General features: G+C 58.4%; 1 protein-coding gene across 13 annotated transcripts; it reads left to right on the top strand.

The window, feature by feature from the left end:
- The first annotated feature begins 456 nt into the window (after window positions 1-456).
- On the top strand, window positions 457-18,968 carry LOC141935315 (rho GTPase-activating protein 20-like). Of its 13 annotated transcripts, none has more exons than XM_074851429.1 (16): window positions 457-780; window positions 1,209-1,387; window positions 9,235-9,354; window positions 9,557-9,727; window positions 10,079-10,120; window positions 10,287-10,371; window positions 10,474-10,588; window positions 11,259-11,443; window positions 11,642-11,803; window positions 11,888-11,997; window positions 12,153-12,348; window positions 12,573-12,690; window positions 17,511-17,551; window positions 17,992-18,083; window positions 18,170-18,326; window positions 18,715-18,968. In XM_074851429.1, exons 1-16 carry the CDS (start codon window positions 472-474, stop codon window positions 18,826-18,828), a joined length of 2,196 nt encoding a protein of 731 aa, XP_074707530.1. In that variant the 5' UTR covers window positions 457-471; the 3' UTR covers window positions 18,829-18,968. The 13 variants fall into 13 exon arrangements, 7 of the variants coding, with proteins under 7 accessions (XP_074707530.1, XP_074707531.1, XP_074707533.1 ...); XM_074851430.1 differs by having other exon boundaries at window positions 18,170-18,317; window positions 18,715-18,874; XM_074851432.1 differs by having other exon boundaries at window positions 18,170-18,340; window positions 18,715-18,803.
- The last annotated feature ends 717 nt before the right edge of the window (window positions 18,969-19,685 follow it).

Raw genomic sequence — 19,685 nt, 5'->3', positions numbered from 1 at the left:
TTCCCCTGGGCATTGAGATGGCAATCCCAGGCCTTTACTCTTAGAGGCTTTGCGTTTTCAGATGGAGAAAGTGATGGAGTTGCAATGAATTGAAACTGTAGGCTGGTAAATTGGAGTCGAACAGCAGCATTATGGATATTTCCCTTTCAGAGGAGGGAGCCATCTCCTCTTTGAAATGTTCAAATCTATCAGAATGTCAGAAGAAATGTCCTATGGGAATTTCCCCTTTAAGCATTGAACCAACTTTTTCTATGAAGGAGTCTTTTTGCAAACAGTTGTTTCTTACAGAACCTGTCGACAGTCCCCTGCGCACTCAGAGCTGTGCGGCAGATACTCGAGCATCAACCGAGCAGTATTGCTGCCCAGACTCCGTCCTGTTCTCAGCAAACTATTTTATAATTGAGATGTGATCTGTTTTCCCTGTTTTTAAAGCAGTGGTGTTGGAGTTTAAACTTTTAGAGCAGTGTAGCCATGCTTAGGTCGAGCAAGACGTTCTTTGTGTTAAAGCCAAAGGCATCCCGCGTCAGCAGAACAAGTCGACGGCTGCCTTTGAGCAGGACAGACCGTCCCCCCCCATCCCGGCTGCCGAGCCGAGCTGAGCCCAGCCCAGCCCAGCGCAGCCCAGCCCAGCCCTGCCCGCGGCTCCCACGCGTGTTCCCGGGCGGCGCTGCCCGCGCTGCCGCTGGGCGCCGGCGGTCCCTCAGCGCGGGGCTCCCCGCGGCGGATGCTTCGCTCCGCGGACGGGCAGGTGCGCGCTGCGGCCCCCACTGCCCCCCCCAGGTACGGCCCGGAGAGCGTTGGGTGGGGGGGCGTGTGTGTCTGTGTGCGCGGGGGGTGCGCGGGGTTTGCGCGGGGGGTGCGCGCCCGGGCGGCCCCGTCCGGCTGCCGATCCCAGCGGCGGAGGCGGCGGCAGCAGCCTCGGAGGTGCCCGCCGGGGCCGGCGCGGGCGGGGGGGGCTCGGCCGGCAGCGGCGGCGGGGCCGGGGGAGTGGCGGGGCCGGGAGGGCCCGGCGGGGCGGGCGGGGGGTGCCCCGGGGCGGGCGGGGGGGGGGGCGGGACGCTGAGCCCGGGGCGCCGGCGGGGGGGAGCGGAGCGAGCGGAGCGGAGCGGCTCTCTCGGTGCCGGCGGCGGCGAACCGGCCGCCTTTGCCGGGCAGAAGCTGCGTCCCGGCCCCGCGCCGAGAACCGCCCCCCCCTGCCGCCCCCACAGCCCCGGCCCCGGGAGGGGCGAGCGGCGAAACTGCCCCCCCCCGCGCCCGGCGCCCTCCGAGGGAGCGAAGCGCCGCTCCGTCCTGCCCCCCCCCAGCCCCCGCCGCCTCCGGCCCCCCCCTGGGGACCCCCGGGAGGAGGGAGCCTCGCCCGGCCCCTGCGAGGGAGCAGCCGCTCTGGGTGAGTACAGCGGGACCCTGGAACGGCGGGAGGTTTGGGGGGGAAAGGGAAAAAAAACCAGAAAAGCGGCTTCCCCCCCCCCTCGGGCTGTCCGGTGGCTCTTGGTGCTGAATTCCCGGGGGAAGCTGAAATGGGGCGGGGGGGCAGGGGGGGGAGCAGCGGTTTGGGGCTGGAAGGGCAACGTCCTTCAGCACTGTCCTGGTGGAGGAGCGACCCAGCCTCATCTGGCCGTTTTAATTACATTTTGCCTCTCTCCCTGTAAATCCCTGAGCCCGGGAGGTATCTCCAGCAGGTACCTTTAATCACAAACTGCTTCCGATGGATTCCGGAGGGAGACTGGGATTGCTGGGAAAGGCCTGAAGGAAACTGCTGTGCTGCCAGATGGCCTTGGCTGGGCACTGGGAGCAGCTTCCCATCCCTACTGCGGCACGGGGTGAGATATTGGTGTGGGGGAAGGAGCCATTTTATGGTTGAATCCCATCGCTGACGGCAGACAGAGCCCAAGGGAAAAACTGCCTGGGCTGCTTCTCCTGCCAGAGCTTAGGGCAGAGTTTCCTCCCGTGAGCGCCTCAGCCCAGGCAGCTCTGACCCATCCTCTTCCTGATGGGATTCACTCCGAATTTTTAATCTGGAGGTGACAATGCCATTTTCCAACAGAAATGGGATTCCAGCTAAACAAGCGTTTAACCCATCGCAGTCTCTACCAATCCCTCTTTATTAATCAGTGGCTCTTTTCCCCGTTCCCCTCGGTTTCCTGGCCAGCTCGCCTTTCGGCGTGGTGGGGCTGTTCTGCCTGTCCTGTGCCTTCCTTGCAGTCGGAGCTGGGGGAGCCCCTGTCCTTCCCCAGCCTCCTGCTCATGGCTCCGCTCCTACAAATGAGACTGTCCCAAGGCCCCTCCTCCCCGAGGCTGTGCACATCCCCCAGGCTGACTGTCGGCATTTCTGTAGCTGATGGGTGCCAGAGGTTCTTCCCAACAGGGTTTGTGTCTCCCTTGGGTGCAGCAGGTTCATCCCAGCCTGCAGGGAGTTCTGCTGGGATGTTGATCGTTATCAGCACCGCTGCCGTTCACCTCGGGGGTGTAACTACTTCTGTGTCAAATGCCATTTGTGAGGCATTTGAGGATCTTTCAAGAATTATTTTTGTGGGGTCCAGAGTCTAGGAAAAGGCAATACGCTGAGCGATGGTGCGTGGGTGAAATAACCAGTGAGAAATGCTCATCGCTGCTCTGAAGTTGTTATTGCTGTTATTTTCTGGTGTGGCTGTGCTGGGAAGTCAGGCACTATATAAATACTGGTAAAGGTACAGAACTTTCACAGGGTATAGTGTATGGTTGTTGGTTTTTTTTCACCCTGAGTCATTCGAGTGGTAAAATTAACGAGCTCTGTAATTAGAGCAGAGGACTGTCAGTTAGGATCCCTCCTGGTTTAGGCTCTGGTGTAGCCGTGAGCGAGCTTGCTGTGGTACACAGCTTGCTGTGAAGGCTCCGCTTTTGGCCCCCCAGCCTCTGACCCAGAGTTTGAGAACTTGGAAGCAGACGTTGACATCGACCAAAGTTACAAGTTTGCCAGGAGCGTTGATCATGTACTCCATTTTTTTCCCAAATATTGTCTACCTCTGATTGTGATTCAATTTTTGTACAACAAAATACACATTATTAAAAGTAGAAAACCTTGCAGTCATGCTGTGCATTTCAGTGAGGTTTTAGACATAAAAAGGCCAACCAAGTGTGGCCCGAATTCATATTTGCTATATCCCACTGCAAATGGGAATGAAAAACTGGGCTGCACTTACTGGTGAACATGACTTGGTCAGAAACTGAGCTCGAGGGGTAAAGTCGTGTGGTGTGTACAGTTTGATTCAGTAAGTGTAAAAATTTGCTCTGCTCACAGATTAAGGGCACTGAAGGTCCATGTATCTTCCCAAATTCAGCAGCTTAGCTGTGAAAGCAACACCTCCTCCCTTGGTTTTACATCTTCTCAGCTCCTCTCTTCGATGTGGCACAAGCACAGCGTGATGAACCCAGTCACAGGCTGTACATCGACTGGATTTCACAGCGGAGCGGTTCATAGCAGCAGTTTGTAATGTCCACGCTCACCCTCTGACTGCCTTAGCCCGTTGCTTCTCTCGACACCGAGTTTGGCAGCCTGGCTTTTCCTGAACAGCCGGGCTGATGATGGATTTATCCAAATCTGGGTGTTTCTTTCTCCACATGCTGAAAGCAGTGGAAGAGGTTGTTGGTGCCGTCTGTGCTCATGGAGCTCTTGCGGGGAAAATGTGTCGGACGTGTTTTCACTCTCATGATGGGTGACCCCTGAATCGTATCAACTTTTAAATTGGGTAGTGTCCATCCTGGGTTGCTCTTCTGCTCCTCCTTAAGGGATTATACAAAGCTTTTGCTCTGTGGGGAAGTTCCAGAATTTATCAGGAACATTTCCGTATTAAACAAGCCTTGTTTTTGTCAGTATGACCAACTGTATCAAGCAGTATACGGGGCTTTTCTGCCAGCGTCACTACTTACTTTTGATAAGTATGTGTCATTAAACCCATCATTTGACAAATCGTCTTGCTGATGTTAGGTTAATACTAACAATAGTGATAAAAATGTGACTTTTTTTCATACAGTCCTTCAGGTTTGTTATGGGGAAATGACTATAGAAAGATTAAATGACTTAAAGACACGTTTCATGTAAGAAACTGAGCTTGTCATGGACAGTGACTATGAGCCAGCAACGTGCACTTGCAGCCCAGAAAGGCAACCATGTCCTGAGCTGCATCAAGAGAATTGTGGCCAGCAGGTCAAGGGAGGGGATTCTCCCCCCTGCTCAGTTCTGGTGAGCCCCCCCTGCAGTGCTGGGTCAGCTCTGGGCCCCCAGAAGGGGTCCCCCAGCTCAAGAGGGTCCAGAGGAGGCCACAAAGATGCTCGGGGGGGCTGGAGCTCCTCCCCTGTGAGGACAGGCTGAGAGAGTTGGGGGGGTTCAGCTGGAGAAGAGAAGGCTCCGGGGAGACCTTAGAGAGGCCTCCCAGGACTGAAAGGGGCTACAGGAAAGGGGGGAGGGACTCTTGATCAGGGAGTGTAGGGATAGGATGGGGGTAACGGTTTTAAACTTAAAGAGGGGAGATTTAGATTAGATCTAAGGAAGAAATTCTTCCCTGTGAGGGTGATGAGGCCCTGGCACAGGCTGCCCAGAGAAGCTGTGGCTGCCCCCTCCCTGGAAGGGTTCAAGGCCAGGTTGGACAGGGCTTTGGGCAACCTGGACTAGTGGAAGGTGTCCCTGCCCAGGGCAGGGGGTGGGACTTGGTGATCTTTAAGGTCCCTTCCAACCCAGACCATCCTATGACAGGGCAGTGATGGGTTTGCCAGGTCTGTTGGTAACTCGGCATCTGGGTCTGTTGTGATCTCCTGGGCTTCCCCTGTGACCTGGGCTGGGTTTGGTCCCTGCTCTGGCTTTCTCCAAGGGCCGGAAGTGGGGCCTCTCGCCGGCTTTGAATGACGGTGACACTGGAGACTCATGGTTTTGTAAATACTCCGAAAAAAGGAAATACAGATGATCTCTTGAAACTGCAACCAGATTCTCAGCCAGTGAGGAGTGTTCAAGCCCTTATCATCGTGTTTTCCCTATGTTACTCCATGGGCTTTTCAGGAGAAAGCGCAGGCTGTGTGCAGTGAGGATTGCTGCGATTGCTATGGAGGCACCACTGGAGAGATGGCTGTAACCTGTTAGGGGAAGGTGCTGCTCGTCATGGCACAAATTGGGTTAATACACAAGAACAACCTACCCAACCTCCAAGCAATTATTCCTCTCATGGGGTGTGTTCTACTTGATTTAAAAGAAGGGAAAAAAAACCCCACACAACAGAAACCACCATATGGACTTATCATGTCATGTTTCAGTGTGGGTCAAAGAGGTGAAATTCATCAAAGTAGAGAAAACCAGGAGGAAGGACATTGTCCGGGATTGCTGCCGCATCACCCACGTGCGTGGGAGCTGCGCTGTGGCTGCTGCAAGGCTGCGCGGCGCTGCTGGCGTCTGGGCAGGTTGTGAGCGACCCACCTCTCGACAGCCTCGCAGACGGTGTCGGCTCATGTCCCGCCACGCTCGGCCCGCTCGACGAGGAGACTGAGCTTGGGGACGCAGAGGTCGAGCAGCTCCGCGGATACCCGGGTCACCTCCGCGAAGTGGCGGAGGATGAACGTGTCGGCCGCATCTCGCAGGTTGGGACAGTGGTAGCACCCTGCGAGCCTCCAGATGCTGATGCAATTTTCCAAGCACAGCTGGGATTGGAGGAACTCACAGCACAGCCCGGCGATGCCCATGACGTTGAACTGGTCTGCTGCAATCAGCAAACTCTCCACGTTGTCGGCTGTGACCGGCGCTGTCCCGGTGTAGGCGTAGGCGATGATGAGCCTCATCATGTCAGGTGAAGTGCCGGGGATTTTATATACTGGCTTCCCGGCGCTGTTGCACCTGCTGCTGAACAAAGCCCTGGAAAACCAAAGCAGCGCTGGGGGAAAAACCAGCTGTGCTGGGTTAAGCCCGTGATCCCCTGGGCCGCATTCCCCGGGCACCAGCGTGGGCACCTGCAGTAGCCATGCCAGGAGGCCGGGCAGTGGGTTAGTGCCTGTTTGACGAGCTGGGGGCTGGAAAAAGGAGCCACAGCCTCCGGCTGTGGCCAGAGAGTGACAGGGCGAGGGGTCCCCATGCTTCAGCAAGAGCAGCGGCGTGTAACGGTGTCGTGTGGGGAAGGAAAACCTCATGCTCGAGGGCAGGTGAGTCCGCTGGCCACGCTGCCAGCCCTGCGCTGCCTCGGGTCTCGACAGGCACCGCCTCAGATCTGCTGGTCAGTGCTGGGCTGGGGGTGAATTCTGGTGCCCAGGGAGGGACCAGGACCACAGGAGCTGCTGGGTGAGAGTTCAGTGCTGGTGGAAGCACTGGAGATACCCCCAGGCGCTGTGACCCAGGCCAGGAAATGCCGTCTGTCCCCATCCCCTCCTGCGTCCAGCACTGACCTGAAATAGTCGCTGCAGCTACAGAGGACGGTCTTGTGAACCTCGAACTCGATGCCGTCCACGCTGATGGTCACGTCACAGACTGTCCCCTCCAGGCAGCGATTGCTGAAGCTGGCACAAGCCATCTCCCTCACCTGCTTCTCCGGGCGTGAGGACGAAGAGCCAACGGGTGCCAAGCTGTCACCCCTGCTGCAGCCCGAGACAGTGGCAGGTGCTTCTCCCTGCGGTGCTGCAGGGCTTTGTTGTGGCCCTGCAGCATCGTCCTGGAAACCCTGCCCAGTGGTTCTGGAATCTCCCCAGTATGATGTCACTCCCTCACAATGTCACGGATGCGGGGGGACCAGGGCCGGCTGTGAGCCCCTCTGCAGGAGACGGGGTCCTGGTCCTGCCATCCCCTGGCTCCATGGCTGCCCTCGGCCTTTGCTCGACTGCAGCCCCGGTGACCCGGGACCCCCATGCCCCCCCATTTCTGCCCCCCCCCATCAGGGCCTCCCTTCCCTCATGGGGCCTCCTGAGTGGAGCCTTCCTGGGGGCGGGGTCTGCTGTGATGGGGGCATGGCCTATCCCCAGGGGGTGGAGCATCTCACGGGGGTGTGGCCTGTTGGTGGGCAGGGCCAGCCCCAGAGCCCCACCCATTGTTATTGAGCTGTGGCCGAGGGGGCTCTGTCCCAGTGGGGGCATGGCTTGACCATGGGGGGGCGTGGCTTGTCCCAGTAGGGGTGTGGCCTATTCAGGAGTGGCGTGGGCAGGTCCAGGGGCGCTGCTGTCCAATGAGGTGCTGCTGTTCCATGAGAAGTGCGGGGCCCTCGCCAAGCTGAGCAATGGGCACAAGACAGCCGAGCTTGGGGGGTCACGGGGGCTCTTATGGGGGTCCTCAGCAGCATCTCTGGGTGTCAAGGGGTGCTGGGAGGGTCTTTAGAGGGGTCCTGAGGGCCCTTGCAAGGATCCTGAGGGGTGTCATGGGGGTCCTGGGGGGCCTTAGAAGGGTTCTGGGGGTGTTCTAGGCTCCTGAGGGGAACCTACTGTGGTTCTGAGAGGTCAAATGGGGGTCCTGAGTGTTCCTGGTGTCTCATGGATGTCCTGGGGGGCATCACAGGGTTTCTGGGGGGGTCTTGGTGAATTATAGGGGTCTTAGGAGGTACCCCAGGGTTGGGGGCAGGGCTTGGGGAGAACACTGGGGACCTGAGAGTGCCCTGGGGACATACTGGGGGTCCTGGGGGCAACTGGGTGCCCCACAGGATACTGGAGTTGCTGTAGAGCACACGGGGTGGGGGGGGGGGGAATTCTTGGGAGCCAGCAGGGGCTTCTGGGGTGTTTTGGGGGTCCCCTGACACCCCCCCATGACCTGCCCCGGGTCTCTATTGACAAGCTGGTGGACAAATGGTCAGGCTCCATTGAGATGGGGGTGACGGCACACAACCCCAACATCCTCGAATACCCCACCACCATGACCAGCCTTCAGTGACCCCCATATACACCAGGGTATCCCCCCGGCTGCCAGGGTACCCCCCAGACACCTGGGTTCCCTCAGAGTGGGGCTGGGGACTCCCCAGGTGCCTGGTTCCTCCCAAGACAGCCCCCCTCTGTCACTCTGTGTGTGTGTGTGTCCCAGGCACCATCATGATGAGGGCTGCGGGATCCTGGCCAACGCGCAGTTGAACTCCAGTTCAGCCTCGACGAGCTGCAGGCTTTAGTCCCCTGCCATGTACAATCCACACCACCCTCGGCTGGTGTGTGGCCCAGGAGAGGGGTTGGAATCACACCAAGCACCAGGCGGCCCTGCAAGCAGGGGGGGAATTGCCCCACCACAGCTGCTTCTCCCCTCTCGTGTAGACTCATGAGGACAAAGCCCACACATCTTGTTCAATAGTTACTATAGTGTTCACAGTCACGTTCTTGGAGAGGCTTGAAAAAAACACGCCTGAATTAAGGCCAAGCACGCAAGTATTTCCATAGCAGTTTTAGATAGGACCAGGTACCCTGAACGTATTATTGTATTGGATAAGAAAAGGGGATCCTGTGTTCGTGGAGATGCTGGGAATGCCACAGCATGTCCTGGAAACGTGAAGGAACGGTCATTGGAACTAGGCGTCAGCATGGAGTCAGCAGGAGAAACCCTGCTGGCCCCACCTAATAACCTTCTGTGGGGAAATGACTGGCTGGGGAGACAAGAGGAGTGCGGTGGCCACTGTCCCCCCGGACGTGAGGAAGGCTTTCCGCAGCGTCTGCCAGAATAGCCCTGTGGAGACACTGAAGCAGTGTGGGCTGGCTGAGGAGAGGGGGAGGTGGGTAGAAAGTGGCTGACCAGCCAAGGCCAGAGGGTGGTGGGCAGCGGCACCAAGTGCAGCTGGAGCCTGGGAGCCAGCGGGGAAGCCCAAGGCAAGAGGCATTGCCAGCAGGTGGAGGGAGGGGGGGTCCTTCCCTCTGCTTCATCCTGCGCTGGGCTCCCCAGGGCAAGAGAGGCGGGGCCATGCTGGAGAGAACCCCCAGCCCGGGGCCCCTCCCACTGTCCGTTGGGGTCGGGCTGTCGGTCAGTTGGAGCCAACAGCCCCCAGTGCTGGCAGCACGGAGCTGTGCTGGCACGGAGCGGCACTGGGAGGAGGCAGGGTCTGGCCGAGCAGCGCTGACCAGGCTCCGGCAACCGCTTCCCATCCTCGCTGTCACCAGCTGGGCCGTGTCCTTGGTGCACAGCGAGGGTCCTCCTGTCCCAGGCAGGATGGGCCAGGCCAACAGCTGCTGCGGCTCCAGGTGGGTTCCCCCCATGGCTCAGGGACAGGGGGGCACGGCTGGGCCCCGCAGCAGTGGCCTTTCTGACGCTTGCCGCGCTCTGCTCTGCAGGGACGCTCTCGCCAACGCAGAACCGGTGCTGAGCGCAGACGTGCAGCTGACCTGGGGCTGCAAGAGGAGCGAGAGGCGCCTTTTCCTCCTCCAGGAGGAACTGGTGGTCACCAAGCTGCGGTAAGACCCTCGGACCCAGCTGCCCTTGCCCCATCCCTGGCCCCGGCTCAAGGGCTGGAACACCCTGGCCCCAGGCTCCGGGACCTGGGTGCTGGATGCACCAATGCCTGTCCCAAGGGCAGGGGGGGAGCAGGGCTCTGCCTGGAGGGGGGCACCCCAAGGAGGCCACCTCCAGCTCACTGCCTGCCTCTGCTCTCTGCAGAGGTGGCACCATCCTGCGCCCACAGCTCCGCCTGGCCCTGGACCAGCTGTGGGTGCTGAGTGACGGGAAGGAGGCGGCGTGGGAGGAAGAGGTGGAGGGTGTTGGCAGCCACGAGGAGAGGAGCTCCCTCATCTTCCTCTGGCCCAGGGGCTCCTGCACTGCCACTTTCGGGTGGGTCGTGGTGCCATGTCCCACGGCCGGGCAGGAGAGGTTCCTGTGAAGGGCCTCTGCCCTCCGTGAAGACCTGGGCAGGGAGCGGGCAGCACGCCGGCAGGGAGGGATGGGGGGCATTTCTGCATCCTGCATCCCCTGATCACCTTTTGGTCCCCAGAAGGGAAGGGCCAAAGCAGCTGCTCTGGCAGGACAGAGGGAGCCAGGGCTTGGGCAGCAGCTCTGTCCCGCCCCACAGGGCTTCGTTCTGCCCCTGTGTCCTTCCCCACGGGGAAGGGCTGTGCAGGCGCCCGCCTCTGCCCATGGGCTGGGGGGCAGCGGGGCCTGATGCTGTTTCTCCTCTTGCTGAAGCTCCCAGGCACTGAAGGAGCTGTGGGTGCGGACATTGCTGGGGTAAGCTGGGGGGTGCTGCAGGCACAGACAGATGGGGGAACACAGCTCCCCAGCTGGGGAGAGGTGCCCCCGCAGCTGCGGGCAGCTCTCGGGGAGAGCTGCCTGATGAGAGAAGAGGCGGCTTGGGGCTCACCCAGCTCTCTCCCTGTCTCTTCCCGGTGCACAGGACACCCGACGGAGCCAAGAAGCCCCGAGTGACCCTCGTCCCATCACTCAAGCTCCTGGAGAAGGAGCTGAGCCGCCGCCATGCTGTGAGTGTCTCTCTGGCCTGGGCGCTGTCCCCAGCACTGCTCCTCCAGCCGAGCAGCACAGGCATCACTGCTCACCTTCTGCCGCTGCTTCTCTCTTGCCAGTGGAGGCCGTTCAGCACCAGTAGCCTGGAGAGGCTGGTGGAGGGCCAGGCAGAGGTGAGAACGGCTGCCTTTCCCCTCTGGCTGTGCTGGGGTGCAGGGATGGGCGTGCAGTGGGGTGAGTTTGTGAGGGAGGGAGGGTCCCTTGGTGCAATTCGGGGAGCAGGGAGGGTTGAGGAGCCACCAGGAATGCTGTCATATCCTCGCTGGTGGCACTGGGAGGAAACCTGCCGCACGGGGCAGAGGGCCCGGGAGGGCAGAGGGTCCCCACTCCGTGGTGCTCAGGCTGCTGGTGCCGGGTTCTTGCAGGCTGATCTCAAGCAAGGGCCTCCAATGGTCCCATCTAGCAGTGAAGGGGAACTTTGCCACTCACCAGGTGAATTTGGGAAAGAACGGCCCCTCCTGCAAGCGGCTGGGCTGTGTTCACTTGTCCCTTGAGTGTCCCCGTGCAGGTTGGGCAGCCCGAGGGAGGACGTCAGTCGGAGAAGGAAGGACAGCGCTGGGCAGCGGCTGATGGACGTGGCTCTGCAGGGACACGCAGCCTCTGCTGCTGCCCACATCCTGGAGGAGGACAGGGCCAGGGCTGAGCCGGGCTGTCCCATGCTCTCAGGAGCCCCTGAGCCGGAGCTGTTGAGCTGGAGCTGTGGTTCCAGCTGCCGGCTCCCTGCCCGTCCTGCCGCACCACTCAGCACCGCGCTGCAGGCAGGGCAGGGCAGGGCAGGGCAGGCTCTGGGAGCGCTGGCCTGGCGTCATCCACTGACGGGCTCTTGCTCTCTTTTCCTTTGCAGCAGGAGGGATAATCAGCAGCAGCAGGAGGAGGAGGAGGGGGCTGCCCTGGCCCTTTGCTCTGAGGCGGAGCCTGGCCGCTGCCCCGGCGCCAGGGCAGGCGGGCTCCGGCTGCAGCAGGCCGCTCTTTGGGCAGCCCCTGGCAGCCCTCTGCGGGGAGGATGGCACACTGCCCCGGCCCATCCAGGTCAGCCAGCCTGTCCAGGGGGTCCCCAGCCCTCCCTCTGCAGGCTCCGGAGGGGCAGTGGGTGTCCCCAGGAGCTCCGGGGATGGGGCACTGGGCTCTTCACCCCCAGCATGGAGCCAGCTCTGGGGCAGTGCTCTGGCCACCGCCGCTGGAAGGCGGCTCCTCAGCCACGCAACTGTCCTCCTGCCTCTCCTGCAGGAGCTGCTGGCTGTGCTGCAGCAGGAAGGACCATCGACGGAGGGGATATTCCGCAGAGCCACCGGTGGGACAGAGCTTCGGGAGCTGCGGGAGGCCTTGGACTGCGGTGCAGACGTCGACCTGGGAAGCCAGCCCACGCTGCTGCTGGCCGCCATCCTGAAGGTGAGCGCTTCTGCCCTGTGGCTGGAGGAGCTCCTGGCTGGCCCCGAGTGTTCAAAGGCTCACCTGGAGCCCTCGGCCTTGCAGGACTTCCTCCGGAGTATCCCCTGCAAGCTCCTCATGACCGACCTCTACGAGGACTGGATGGCGGCGATGCAGAAGGCCAGCAGGGAGGAGAAGATCTGGGATATGAGAGTGTAAGTGTGGGCAGCAGCTTGCCTGTTGAGCAGGAGCCCTGACCGCTGGCCCAGAGCACCTGGAAAGCTGTGCTTGCTCCCACCGGCCTCGGGCGAGTCTGGGGAACGCTGTGGGCAACATCTGCTTTATTAGCGCCGTGTTCCTGTTCCCCCAGGGTGGCCGAGAAGTTGCCTGCAGCTAACCTTCTCCTCCTGAAGCGGCTGCTGTCCCTCCTCCAGCACATCGGCCACCATGCAGCCACCAGCAGGATGGGCTGCAGCAACCTGGCTGTCTGCGTTGGGCCGAACCTGCTGAGCCCAGCCCATGCGGACCTGGTCCCGCTGGAGGCCATGCTGGAGGTGACCCACAAGGTACGCGTCCCCACCCGCTGGGGCAGCCTTCACGGCCCACCAGCGCTTGGCTGCGCAGAGGGCTCTGCAGGCCTCCTCCTGCCAGCAAATGCTGTCGGGGTGGCTGCCTGGAGGAGCAGCCCCACAGCCACAGCCTCTGGGCAGGAGCAGGGGGCAGGGGTGGGAAAGGCTGCTTGGTCCCTTGTCAGGCAGCGGGGTTGAGACCAATGGTTTGATGTGTGCAGGTGAACGTGCTGGTGGAGTTTCTGGTGGAGAACTGCGGGGAGCTCTTTGAGGAGGAAGTGGGCAGCCTTTCCAGCCCAGCAGACAAGGAGCTGCCAGCCCCCCTGGAGAGATTCAGAGGTGAGAGGGGGGACTGAGGGTTGGCACCGGCTGGGGCTTGGGACACCAGAAACCTCTGTGTTGCTTCTGACAGGGCTGGGCATCGAGTGTTGTCCTCTCAGCACCGCTTGTCCTGTGGCCTCTCTTTGGCCACTGCTCTCCAAACATGAACGTTTTCCTCCGCAGGATGAGCTGAAGCCTGCAGACAGGGCATCGGAGGGCTGACCACAGAAGTGTAGGGCTTCGGGTGGGGGTTGCTTTAGCTCTGTTTGCTTCCAAGAAGTCACCATGTTGCACATGCTTTTGCTTTCTAGACCTGAGTTTCACAGAATCAACTAGGTTGGAAAGGACCTTGAAGATCATCTAGTCCAACCATTAACCTAGCACTGCCAGTTCCCATCTACACCATATCTCTCAGTGCTATGTCGATCCTACTCTTAAACACCTCCAGGGATGGGGACTCCACCACCTCCCTGGGCAATCCATTCCACTGCCTAATAACCCATTCTGTAAAGAAATACTTCCTGACATCTAGTCTAAACCTTCCCTGGCGCAACTTGAGGCCATTCCTTCTTGTCCTATCACTTGTTACTTGGTTAAAGAGACTCATCCCCAGCTCTCTGCAACCTCCTTGCAGGTAGTTGTAGAGGGCGATGAGGTCTCCCCTCAGCCTCCTCTTCTCCAGGCTAAACAACCCCAGTTCCCTCAGCCGCCCCTCATACGACATGTGCTCCAGACCCTGCACCAGCTTCATTGCCCTTCTCTGGACACGCTCGAGTCATTCAATGGCCTTTTTGTAGTGAGGGGCCCAAAACTGAACCCACTCATCGAGGGGCGGCCTCACCAGTGCCGAGTACAGGGGTAAGATCACTTCCCTGTCCCTGCTGGCCACGCTATGGCTGATACAAGCCAGGGTGCCATTGGCCTTCTTGGCCACCTGGGCACACTGCTGGCTCATGTTCAGCCGGCTGTCAATCAACCCCCCCAGGTCCCTCTCTGACTGGCAGCTCTCCAGCCACTCCTCCCCAAGCCTGTAGCACTGCTGGGGGTTGTTGTGGCCCAAGTGCAGCACCCGGCATTTGGCCTTATTGAACTTCATACAGTTGGCCTTGGCCCATTGCTCCAGCCTGTCCAGGTCTCTCTGCAGAGCCTCCCTACCCTCGAGCAGATCAACACTCCCACCCAGCTTGGTGTTGTCTGCAAACTTACTGAGGGTGCATTCGATCCCCTTGTCTAGATCATCAATAAAGATGTTAAACAGGAGTGGCCCCAAAACCAAGCTCTGGGGGACACCACTTGTGACCGGCCTCCAACAGGATTTAACTCCGTTCACCACAACTCTCTGGGCCCGGCCATCCAGCCAGTTTTTTACCCAGCAAAGCGTGCGATCATCTAAGCCTCGAGCAGCCAGTTTCGCCAGAATGCTGTGGGAAACGGTGTCAAAGGCCTTGCTAAAGTCAATGTAAACTACATCCACAGGCTTTCCCTCATCCAATAAGCAGGTCACTCTGTTGTAGAAGGAGGTCAGGTTTGTCAAGCAGGACCTGCCTTTCATAAACCCATGCTGACTGGGCCTGATCCGCATGTGTTGTAAGATGGTACTCTGGATGAGCTGCTCCATCAGCTTCCTGGGTACCGAAGTCAAGCTGACAGGCCTGTAATTTCCCGGATCATCCTTCCGACCCTTCTTATAGATGGGCGTCACATTGGCCAGTTTCCAATCTGTCGGAACTTCCCCGGTCAGCCAGGACTGCTGGTAAATGATGGAAAGCGGCTTGGTGAGCACCCCAGCCAGCTCCTTCAGCACCCTTGGGTGTATTCCATCTGGTCCCATAGACTTGTGTGTGTCTATGTGATGTAGCAGGTCACTGACTTTCTCCTGGATTGCGGGGGGGTCGTTCTCCCAGTCTCTATCATTTGGCTGAGGGTGCTGGATTCCCTCAATACAACTAGTCTTGCTATTAAAGACAGAGGCAAAGAAGGCACTAAGTACCTCAGCCTTCCCCTCATCACTTGTTACCAAGTTTCCTTCAGCATCTAGCAGGGGGTGGAGACTCTCCCTGGTCTTTCTTTTGCTATTGACATACTTATAGAAACATTTCTTGTTATCTTTGATTGCTGAAGCCAGATTAATTTCCAGCTGGGCTTTGGACCTCCTGATTTCTGCCCTGCATAGCCTCACAGCCTCTTTGTAATCACTGTGAGTGGCTAGCCCCTTCCTCCAAAGGCTGTAAACTCTCCTTTTCTCCTTGAGTTGCAGCCAAAGCTCCCTGTTCAGCCAGGGTGGTCTTCTCTGCCGCCTGCTCCTCTTAGAGCACCTGGGGACTGCCTGCTCCTGAGCCATAAACACTTCCTTCTTAAAGAGCGCCCAGCCTTCCTGGACCCCTATACCCTTCACGACCATCTCCCAAGGGATGCTGTCAAGCAGGTGCCTAAACAAGACAAAGTCAGCTCTTTGGAAGTCCAGGATGTCAGTCCTGCTTAGCCCTTTCCTGGCCTCTCTAAGAATAGAGAACTCTATTATTTCATGATCGCTGTGCCCTAGTCGTCTTCCAACCACCACATCATCCACCAGTCCATCTCTGTTCACAAGGAGGAGATCTAGCAGGGCACCTTCTCTGGTTGGTTCTCTCACCAGCTGTTTTAGGAAGTTGTCCCCCACACATTCCAGGAATCTTCGGGACTGGTCCCGCTCTGCTGTGTTGTATTTCCAGCAGATGTCTGGGAAGTTGAAGTCCCCCACAAGAACAAGGGCAAGAGATCATGAGATTTCACCCAAGTGCCTATAGAATATTTCATCCACCTCTCTGTCCTGGGTGGGTGGCCTATAGTAGACTCCTACTACAACATCTGCCCTGTTGGCCTTCCCCCTGATTCTAACACAAAGACATTCCACCCTGTCTTCACTGCACTTGTATTCAAGGCAATCATAACAGTCCCTAACATACAGTGCTACCCCACCGCCTCTCCTACCTTGTCTATCCCTTCTAAAGAGCTTGTAGCCATCAACTGGCACACTCCAGTCATGGGAGGCATCCCACCATGTTTCTGTAATAGCCACAACATCATAATTTTCCTGTTTCATCATGGCTTCAAGCTCCTCCTGTTTGTTACCCATGCTGCGTGCATTGGTATACATGCACTTCAGATGGGCTGGTGTTTTGCCCCCTTCCCCCTTCAAATCTAGTTTAAAGCTCTGTCAATGAGCCCAGCTAACTCCTGCCCCAAGATCCTCTTCCCCTTCTGGGACAAGTGCATCCCATCTAACACCCAGAGGTCTGGTGCCCTGTATACCAACCCATGATCGAAAAAACCAAAGCCCTGACGGTGACACCAGTCTTGAAGCCACGAATTCATCTGCTGTGTTCTTCGGTGTTCATCCTCATCCATCCCCCCAGCTGGAGGGATGGAGGAGAACACAACCTGTGCCCCCGACCCCTTGATCAGTTTCCCCAAGGTCCTGAAATCTCTCTTCATTAATTTAATACTTCTCCTGCTAATGTCATCGCTACCTACCTGAAAAACCAGAAGAGGGTAATAGTCCTTGGGTTTAAGTAGAGAGGGGAGTCTTGTTGTGAGGTCCTTGATGCGGGCCCCAGGGAGGCAGCAGACTTCCCTATGATGCGGGTCTGGTCTGCATATGGGGCCTTCGACATCCTTCAGAATGGAGTCCCCCACTACAATGACTCTTCTGGGGTTCCTTTCAGAGCTGGTTTTAATACCTTTTCTAGAGTGACCTGGCCTTGGTGGTCCTTGATCTTCCTCATTGTTTGTCTCATTCTCTTCCTCCATGTCTTCATTCAAAAGTTCCAGGGCCCCGAATCTATTGTGAAGGGGCACCATGGAGGGTGAGGGAGGTTGGGAGAGAATTTTCTTGCCTCCCTGAGCAGGGACCTGTTTCCAGTCTCCCTCATCTCTTAAGTCCCCTCCTTCTGCCTGGTAGCATGAGGGTGAGGGATCACCTGCCTTGCCTGGAGCCTCTGTTTGCTCCTGTTGATTCATGGGTGCCAAGGTGGAACTCCACCAATCAATCTCCCTTTCACATTCCCTAATACTTCTTAATCTCTCGACCTCTTCTTTGAGTTCTGCCACCAGGCTGAGCAGGTCATCCAGCTGGTTGCAGCGCACACAGGCGCTGTCACTGTGGCCCTCCAACAGCACTGACAGGCTCAGGCACTCCCTGCAGCCTGGGACCTGGACTGCTGCATGTTTGCGTGGTTGCTCAGTCTGGGTCGCCACGTTCTTGCTGGTGGTGCTTTTGAGGCGAGTGGAGACCATGACTCAGGCTACCAGTAGTTGACAAGTACTATTAACCGGTGGTTTACAGGTACTGTCTGATCACCCTGAGCTCGGTGGGCAGCGACCAGGTCGCAGCGACCAGCAACCACAGGGTTCTTATCTCCGAATTAAGGGTGGGTGGTGCTGGTTCCGCCCACGCTAACTAGGAAGCCCTCCCAGCTCGTTACCGAGGGGTGGGTGTGAGCTGCTCTCCTCGGCGACTGACCGTTGGTGTGTTTACACCTCGCTTGAAACAGGCGCCACCGGCCCTGGGCTCTGCCCACAGCCCACACCTCCTCAGCTGCCCGCCCACTGGCTTGCCAGTCTCCTTAGAGCCAGCTAGCCACCTTTCTGTCTCCAAAAGGATTCAAAAGTCCCCCCAAAAAAAGCTCCTTTCTAGTCCCTTTTGCCGCGAAAACCCCCCAGTACGGGCTTACCTGCACTGGAGCTGCTCTCCTCGGTGAGTTTGGAAGTGAAGAGTGTTCCTGCAGGCAAAGTGGACACTGAGCACCAGGCAGAAGCTTTGCCGCATGCACCCCCCTCTCTGCTCGGTGTCCTCACAGGAGCTGGGGGAGATACGGCGGTGGAGTCTGAAACAGGAGAGGTACGTCAGCTCCCCAAACATGGTGACAGTGTGTCTGGTGTAGGAGGGGAGTCGCTGCTGTGCCTCTGCCTGGCAGTAGAGCTGGTGTGGGTTTGGGTTATTCCTCCACCCCTTGGGATGATACATAGCAAGGGAAATCAGCAAGGTTGTGTCTCAAATGCGCTCGGCAGGTGCTTAATCAAACCAAAGGCCCACAAAATGCCTACAAAGAGGCAGAGGGGAGCAGCTGTCAACTTCAAGGAGGGGTTTGCTCAGGCCTTACTTCATCAGAGCTTCCTCAGGGCCATTTGGGGGTCAGCAGGGGGACTGTGTGAACTGTGGCTGATGCAAACCAGCCCAAGGCATCTCCTCTGGAGAGCTCAGGTACCAATTTAGCAAAGAGTCGCTTACCACTCCAGGTCACCCCTTGCCACATGCCAACGGTGACATTTCTGGTTTAGGCACCGCCAGCTTTGCTTCCAGCCACCCCCGAGAGCACGGCAGACTCCCTGGGGCGCCCAGAACAACTGGCCAGATTTCCAGAGGAAAGAAGGTAAAATGAGCTCGCTTTGGTTAAAATCAGAACTGACTCCAGTGGGTCATGGCTTTCCCTATCTAATCTCACTGTGGGATGGAAAGGTTTGCAGGCTCTGCCCAGGACGAGGAGAAGAAGAGGAGCCAGAAGAGAAGAGAGGCCTGGGGAGAGGACAGCGAAAGCTGCGCAGAAAAGAAGAGGAGGAAGAAAGAAGATGGTTCTGGGGACGGACCAGCGCAAAGACACCGGCAGGTGCAGCAGGTCGGGCAGCCCAGGTGCATGCCGGGCTCTCTGCCCATCTTTCACACCTCTCCACACTCCTCTGCGTCAGCCCAACATGCTGGCGAGGGACAGCGAGGGACGGTGCTGCGCAGGGTCTGGAAATAACTCCCTGGCAGGTCCCAGGGGCTCTCGGCCGAGCCCTGCGGCGTGGCACAGGGGCACTGCGTGTCTTTGCGCACTCGGGGCTCGAAGGGCATTGCCCGGGGGACGAGGCACCAGAGCCACCCCGTAGCCAGCGCCAGCAACAGCTCTCTGCTCTGGGCCGTCAGCAATTCCTCACACACGGTGTTCCCCGGAGAGGGCAGCACAACCCTGCCTCTTCCTGCTGCCAGGGATTCACCAGAACTTTCTGACTCTGTCCTTGCAGGTGCCGATTCATTGTCACCGCCTGAACCACTGTGACTCCGGGGCCCCGCAGTTGCTGTTTATAATAAAAAGATCTTTTCTCTCTTTTGACTTAGTCTGCCACAGGATATTCTGAAGCGGGGACCTGTTGTTCTGACGTGAATCCTCAGGGAGGAGTTTGGGATGGTCCCTTGTCCCAGCACCCTTTCCAGTGGGTGTCAGGGCTGAGTCGAGGTGCTGTAGGAGGGAAACCCAAGCCCAGATTCACGCGGAAGGGTGGAGGTTGGACGGAGCAAGTGACAAGAACAGTGACAAGTTGGTATCACTCAGAATCTAAACGTAGCTGCCCCCAGCCCCTCTGACACCTGAGGATAAACTGGAACACAAGGGGGTTTATTTTCTGCCAAATTACCCTGTAAGGCGACAGATGTCAATGTTGGGGATGCTCCAGGGCTGGAGACATCACCACAGACAACCTGGGGACACCCTGGTCCCCTCCCAGTTGTGGGACATCAAAGTGGGGTGCACCCCAGGAATGGGGATGTCCCCACGAGCCAGCTTGGGGTCTCCTGTGTCCCCTCAAGGTCATGTGTGTCAACGTGGGGGACACCCCAAGGACAGGGACATCACTGAGAGCCACCTTGGTGTTCCCATGTCCCCTCCCATGCCCAGGGTGACAATTTGGGAACTCCAGGAGACACTGGGGGTGTGTGTGGGGGGGTGTCCCCATGGCCCCCCAAAGGTGTCCCTGTTTCCCCCATCCTGGTTGATGCCGTGATGTACAAGTGGAGGGCATTGGTGGCTTTCCTCGTCAGCCCGATGTGGTCCCCTTCCTGGGGCGTGAGGGGGACACATGAGTGACAACAGGCTCCCCATATCTGAGGGGAGGGATTGTGGGGGGCATTGTGACCCTCCACCCTTCCCAGGTGTCCTCAAGAGTTTGGGGGTGGAGGGATAGGGGTGTGGCATCGGTGGGACCCCCCCAAAAACCCT

Source organism: Strix uralensis, chromosome 27 (assembly GCF_047716275.1).
Source record: "Strix uralensis isolate ZFMK-TIS-50842 chromosome 27, bStrUra1, whole genome shotgun sequence".
NCBI classification, from domain to species: Eukaryota; Metazoa; Chordata; class Aves; order Strigiformes; family Strigidae; genus Strix; species Strix uralensis.
Note: the sequence above shows the minus strand (reverse complement) of the source record. Positions and strands in the feature narration are given on the sequence as shown.

Bases quoted from the DNA above. Each gene is read 5' to 3' on its own strand.
- LOC141935315 (XM_074851429.1), top strand. From the start codon at position 472: ATGCTTAGGTCGAGCAAGACGTTCTTTGTGTTAAAGCCAAAGGCATCC. The intron at 9,355-9,556 runs GTAAGACCCTCG...TGCTCTCTGCAG, and splicing joins CTGGTGGTCACCAAGCTGCG to AGGTGGCACCATCCTGCGCC. The intron at 11,804-11,887 runs GTGAGCGCTTCT...TCGGCCTTGCAG, and splicing joins TGCTGGCCGCCATCCTGAAG to GACTTCCTCCGGAGTATCCC.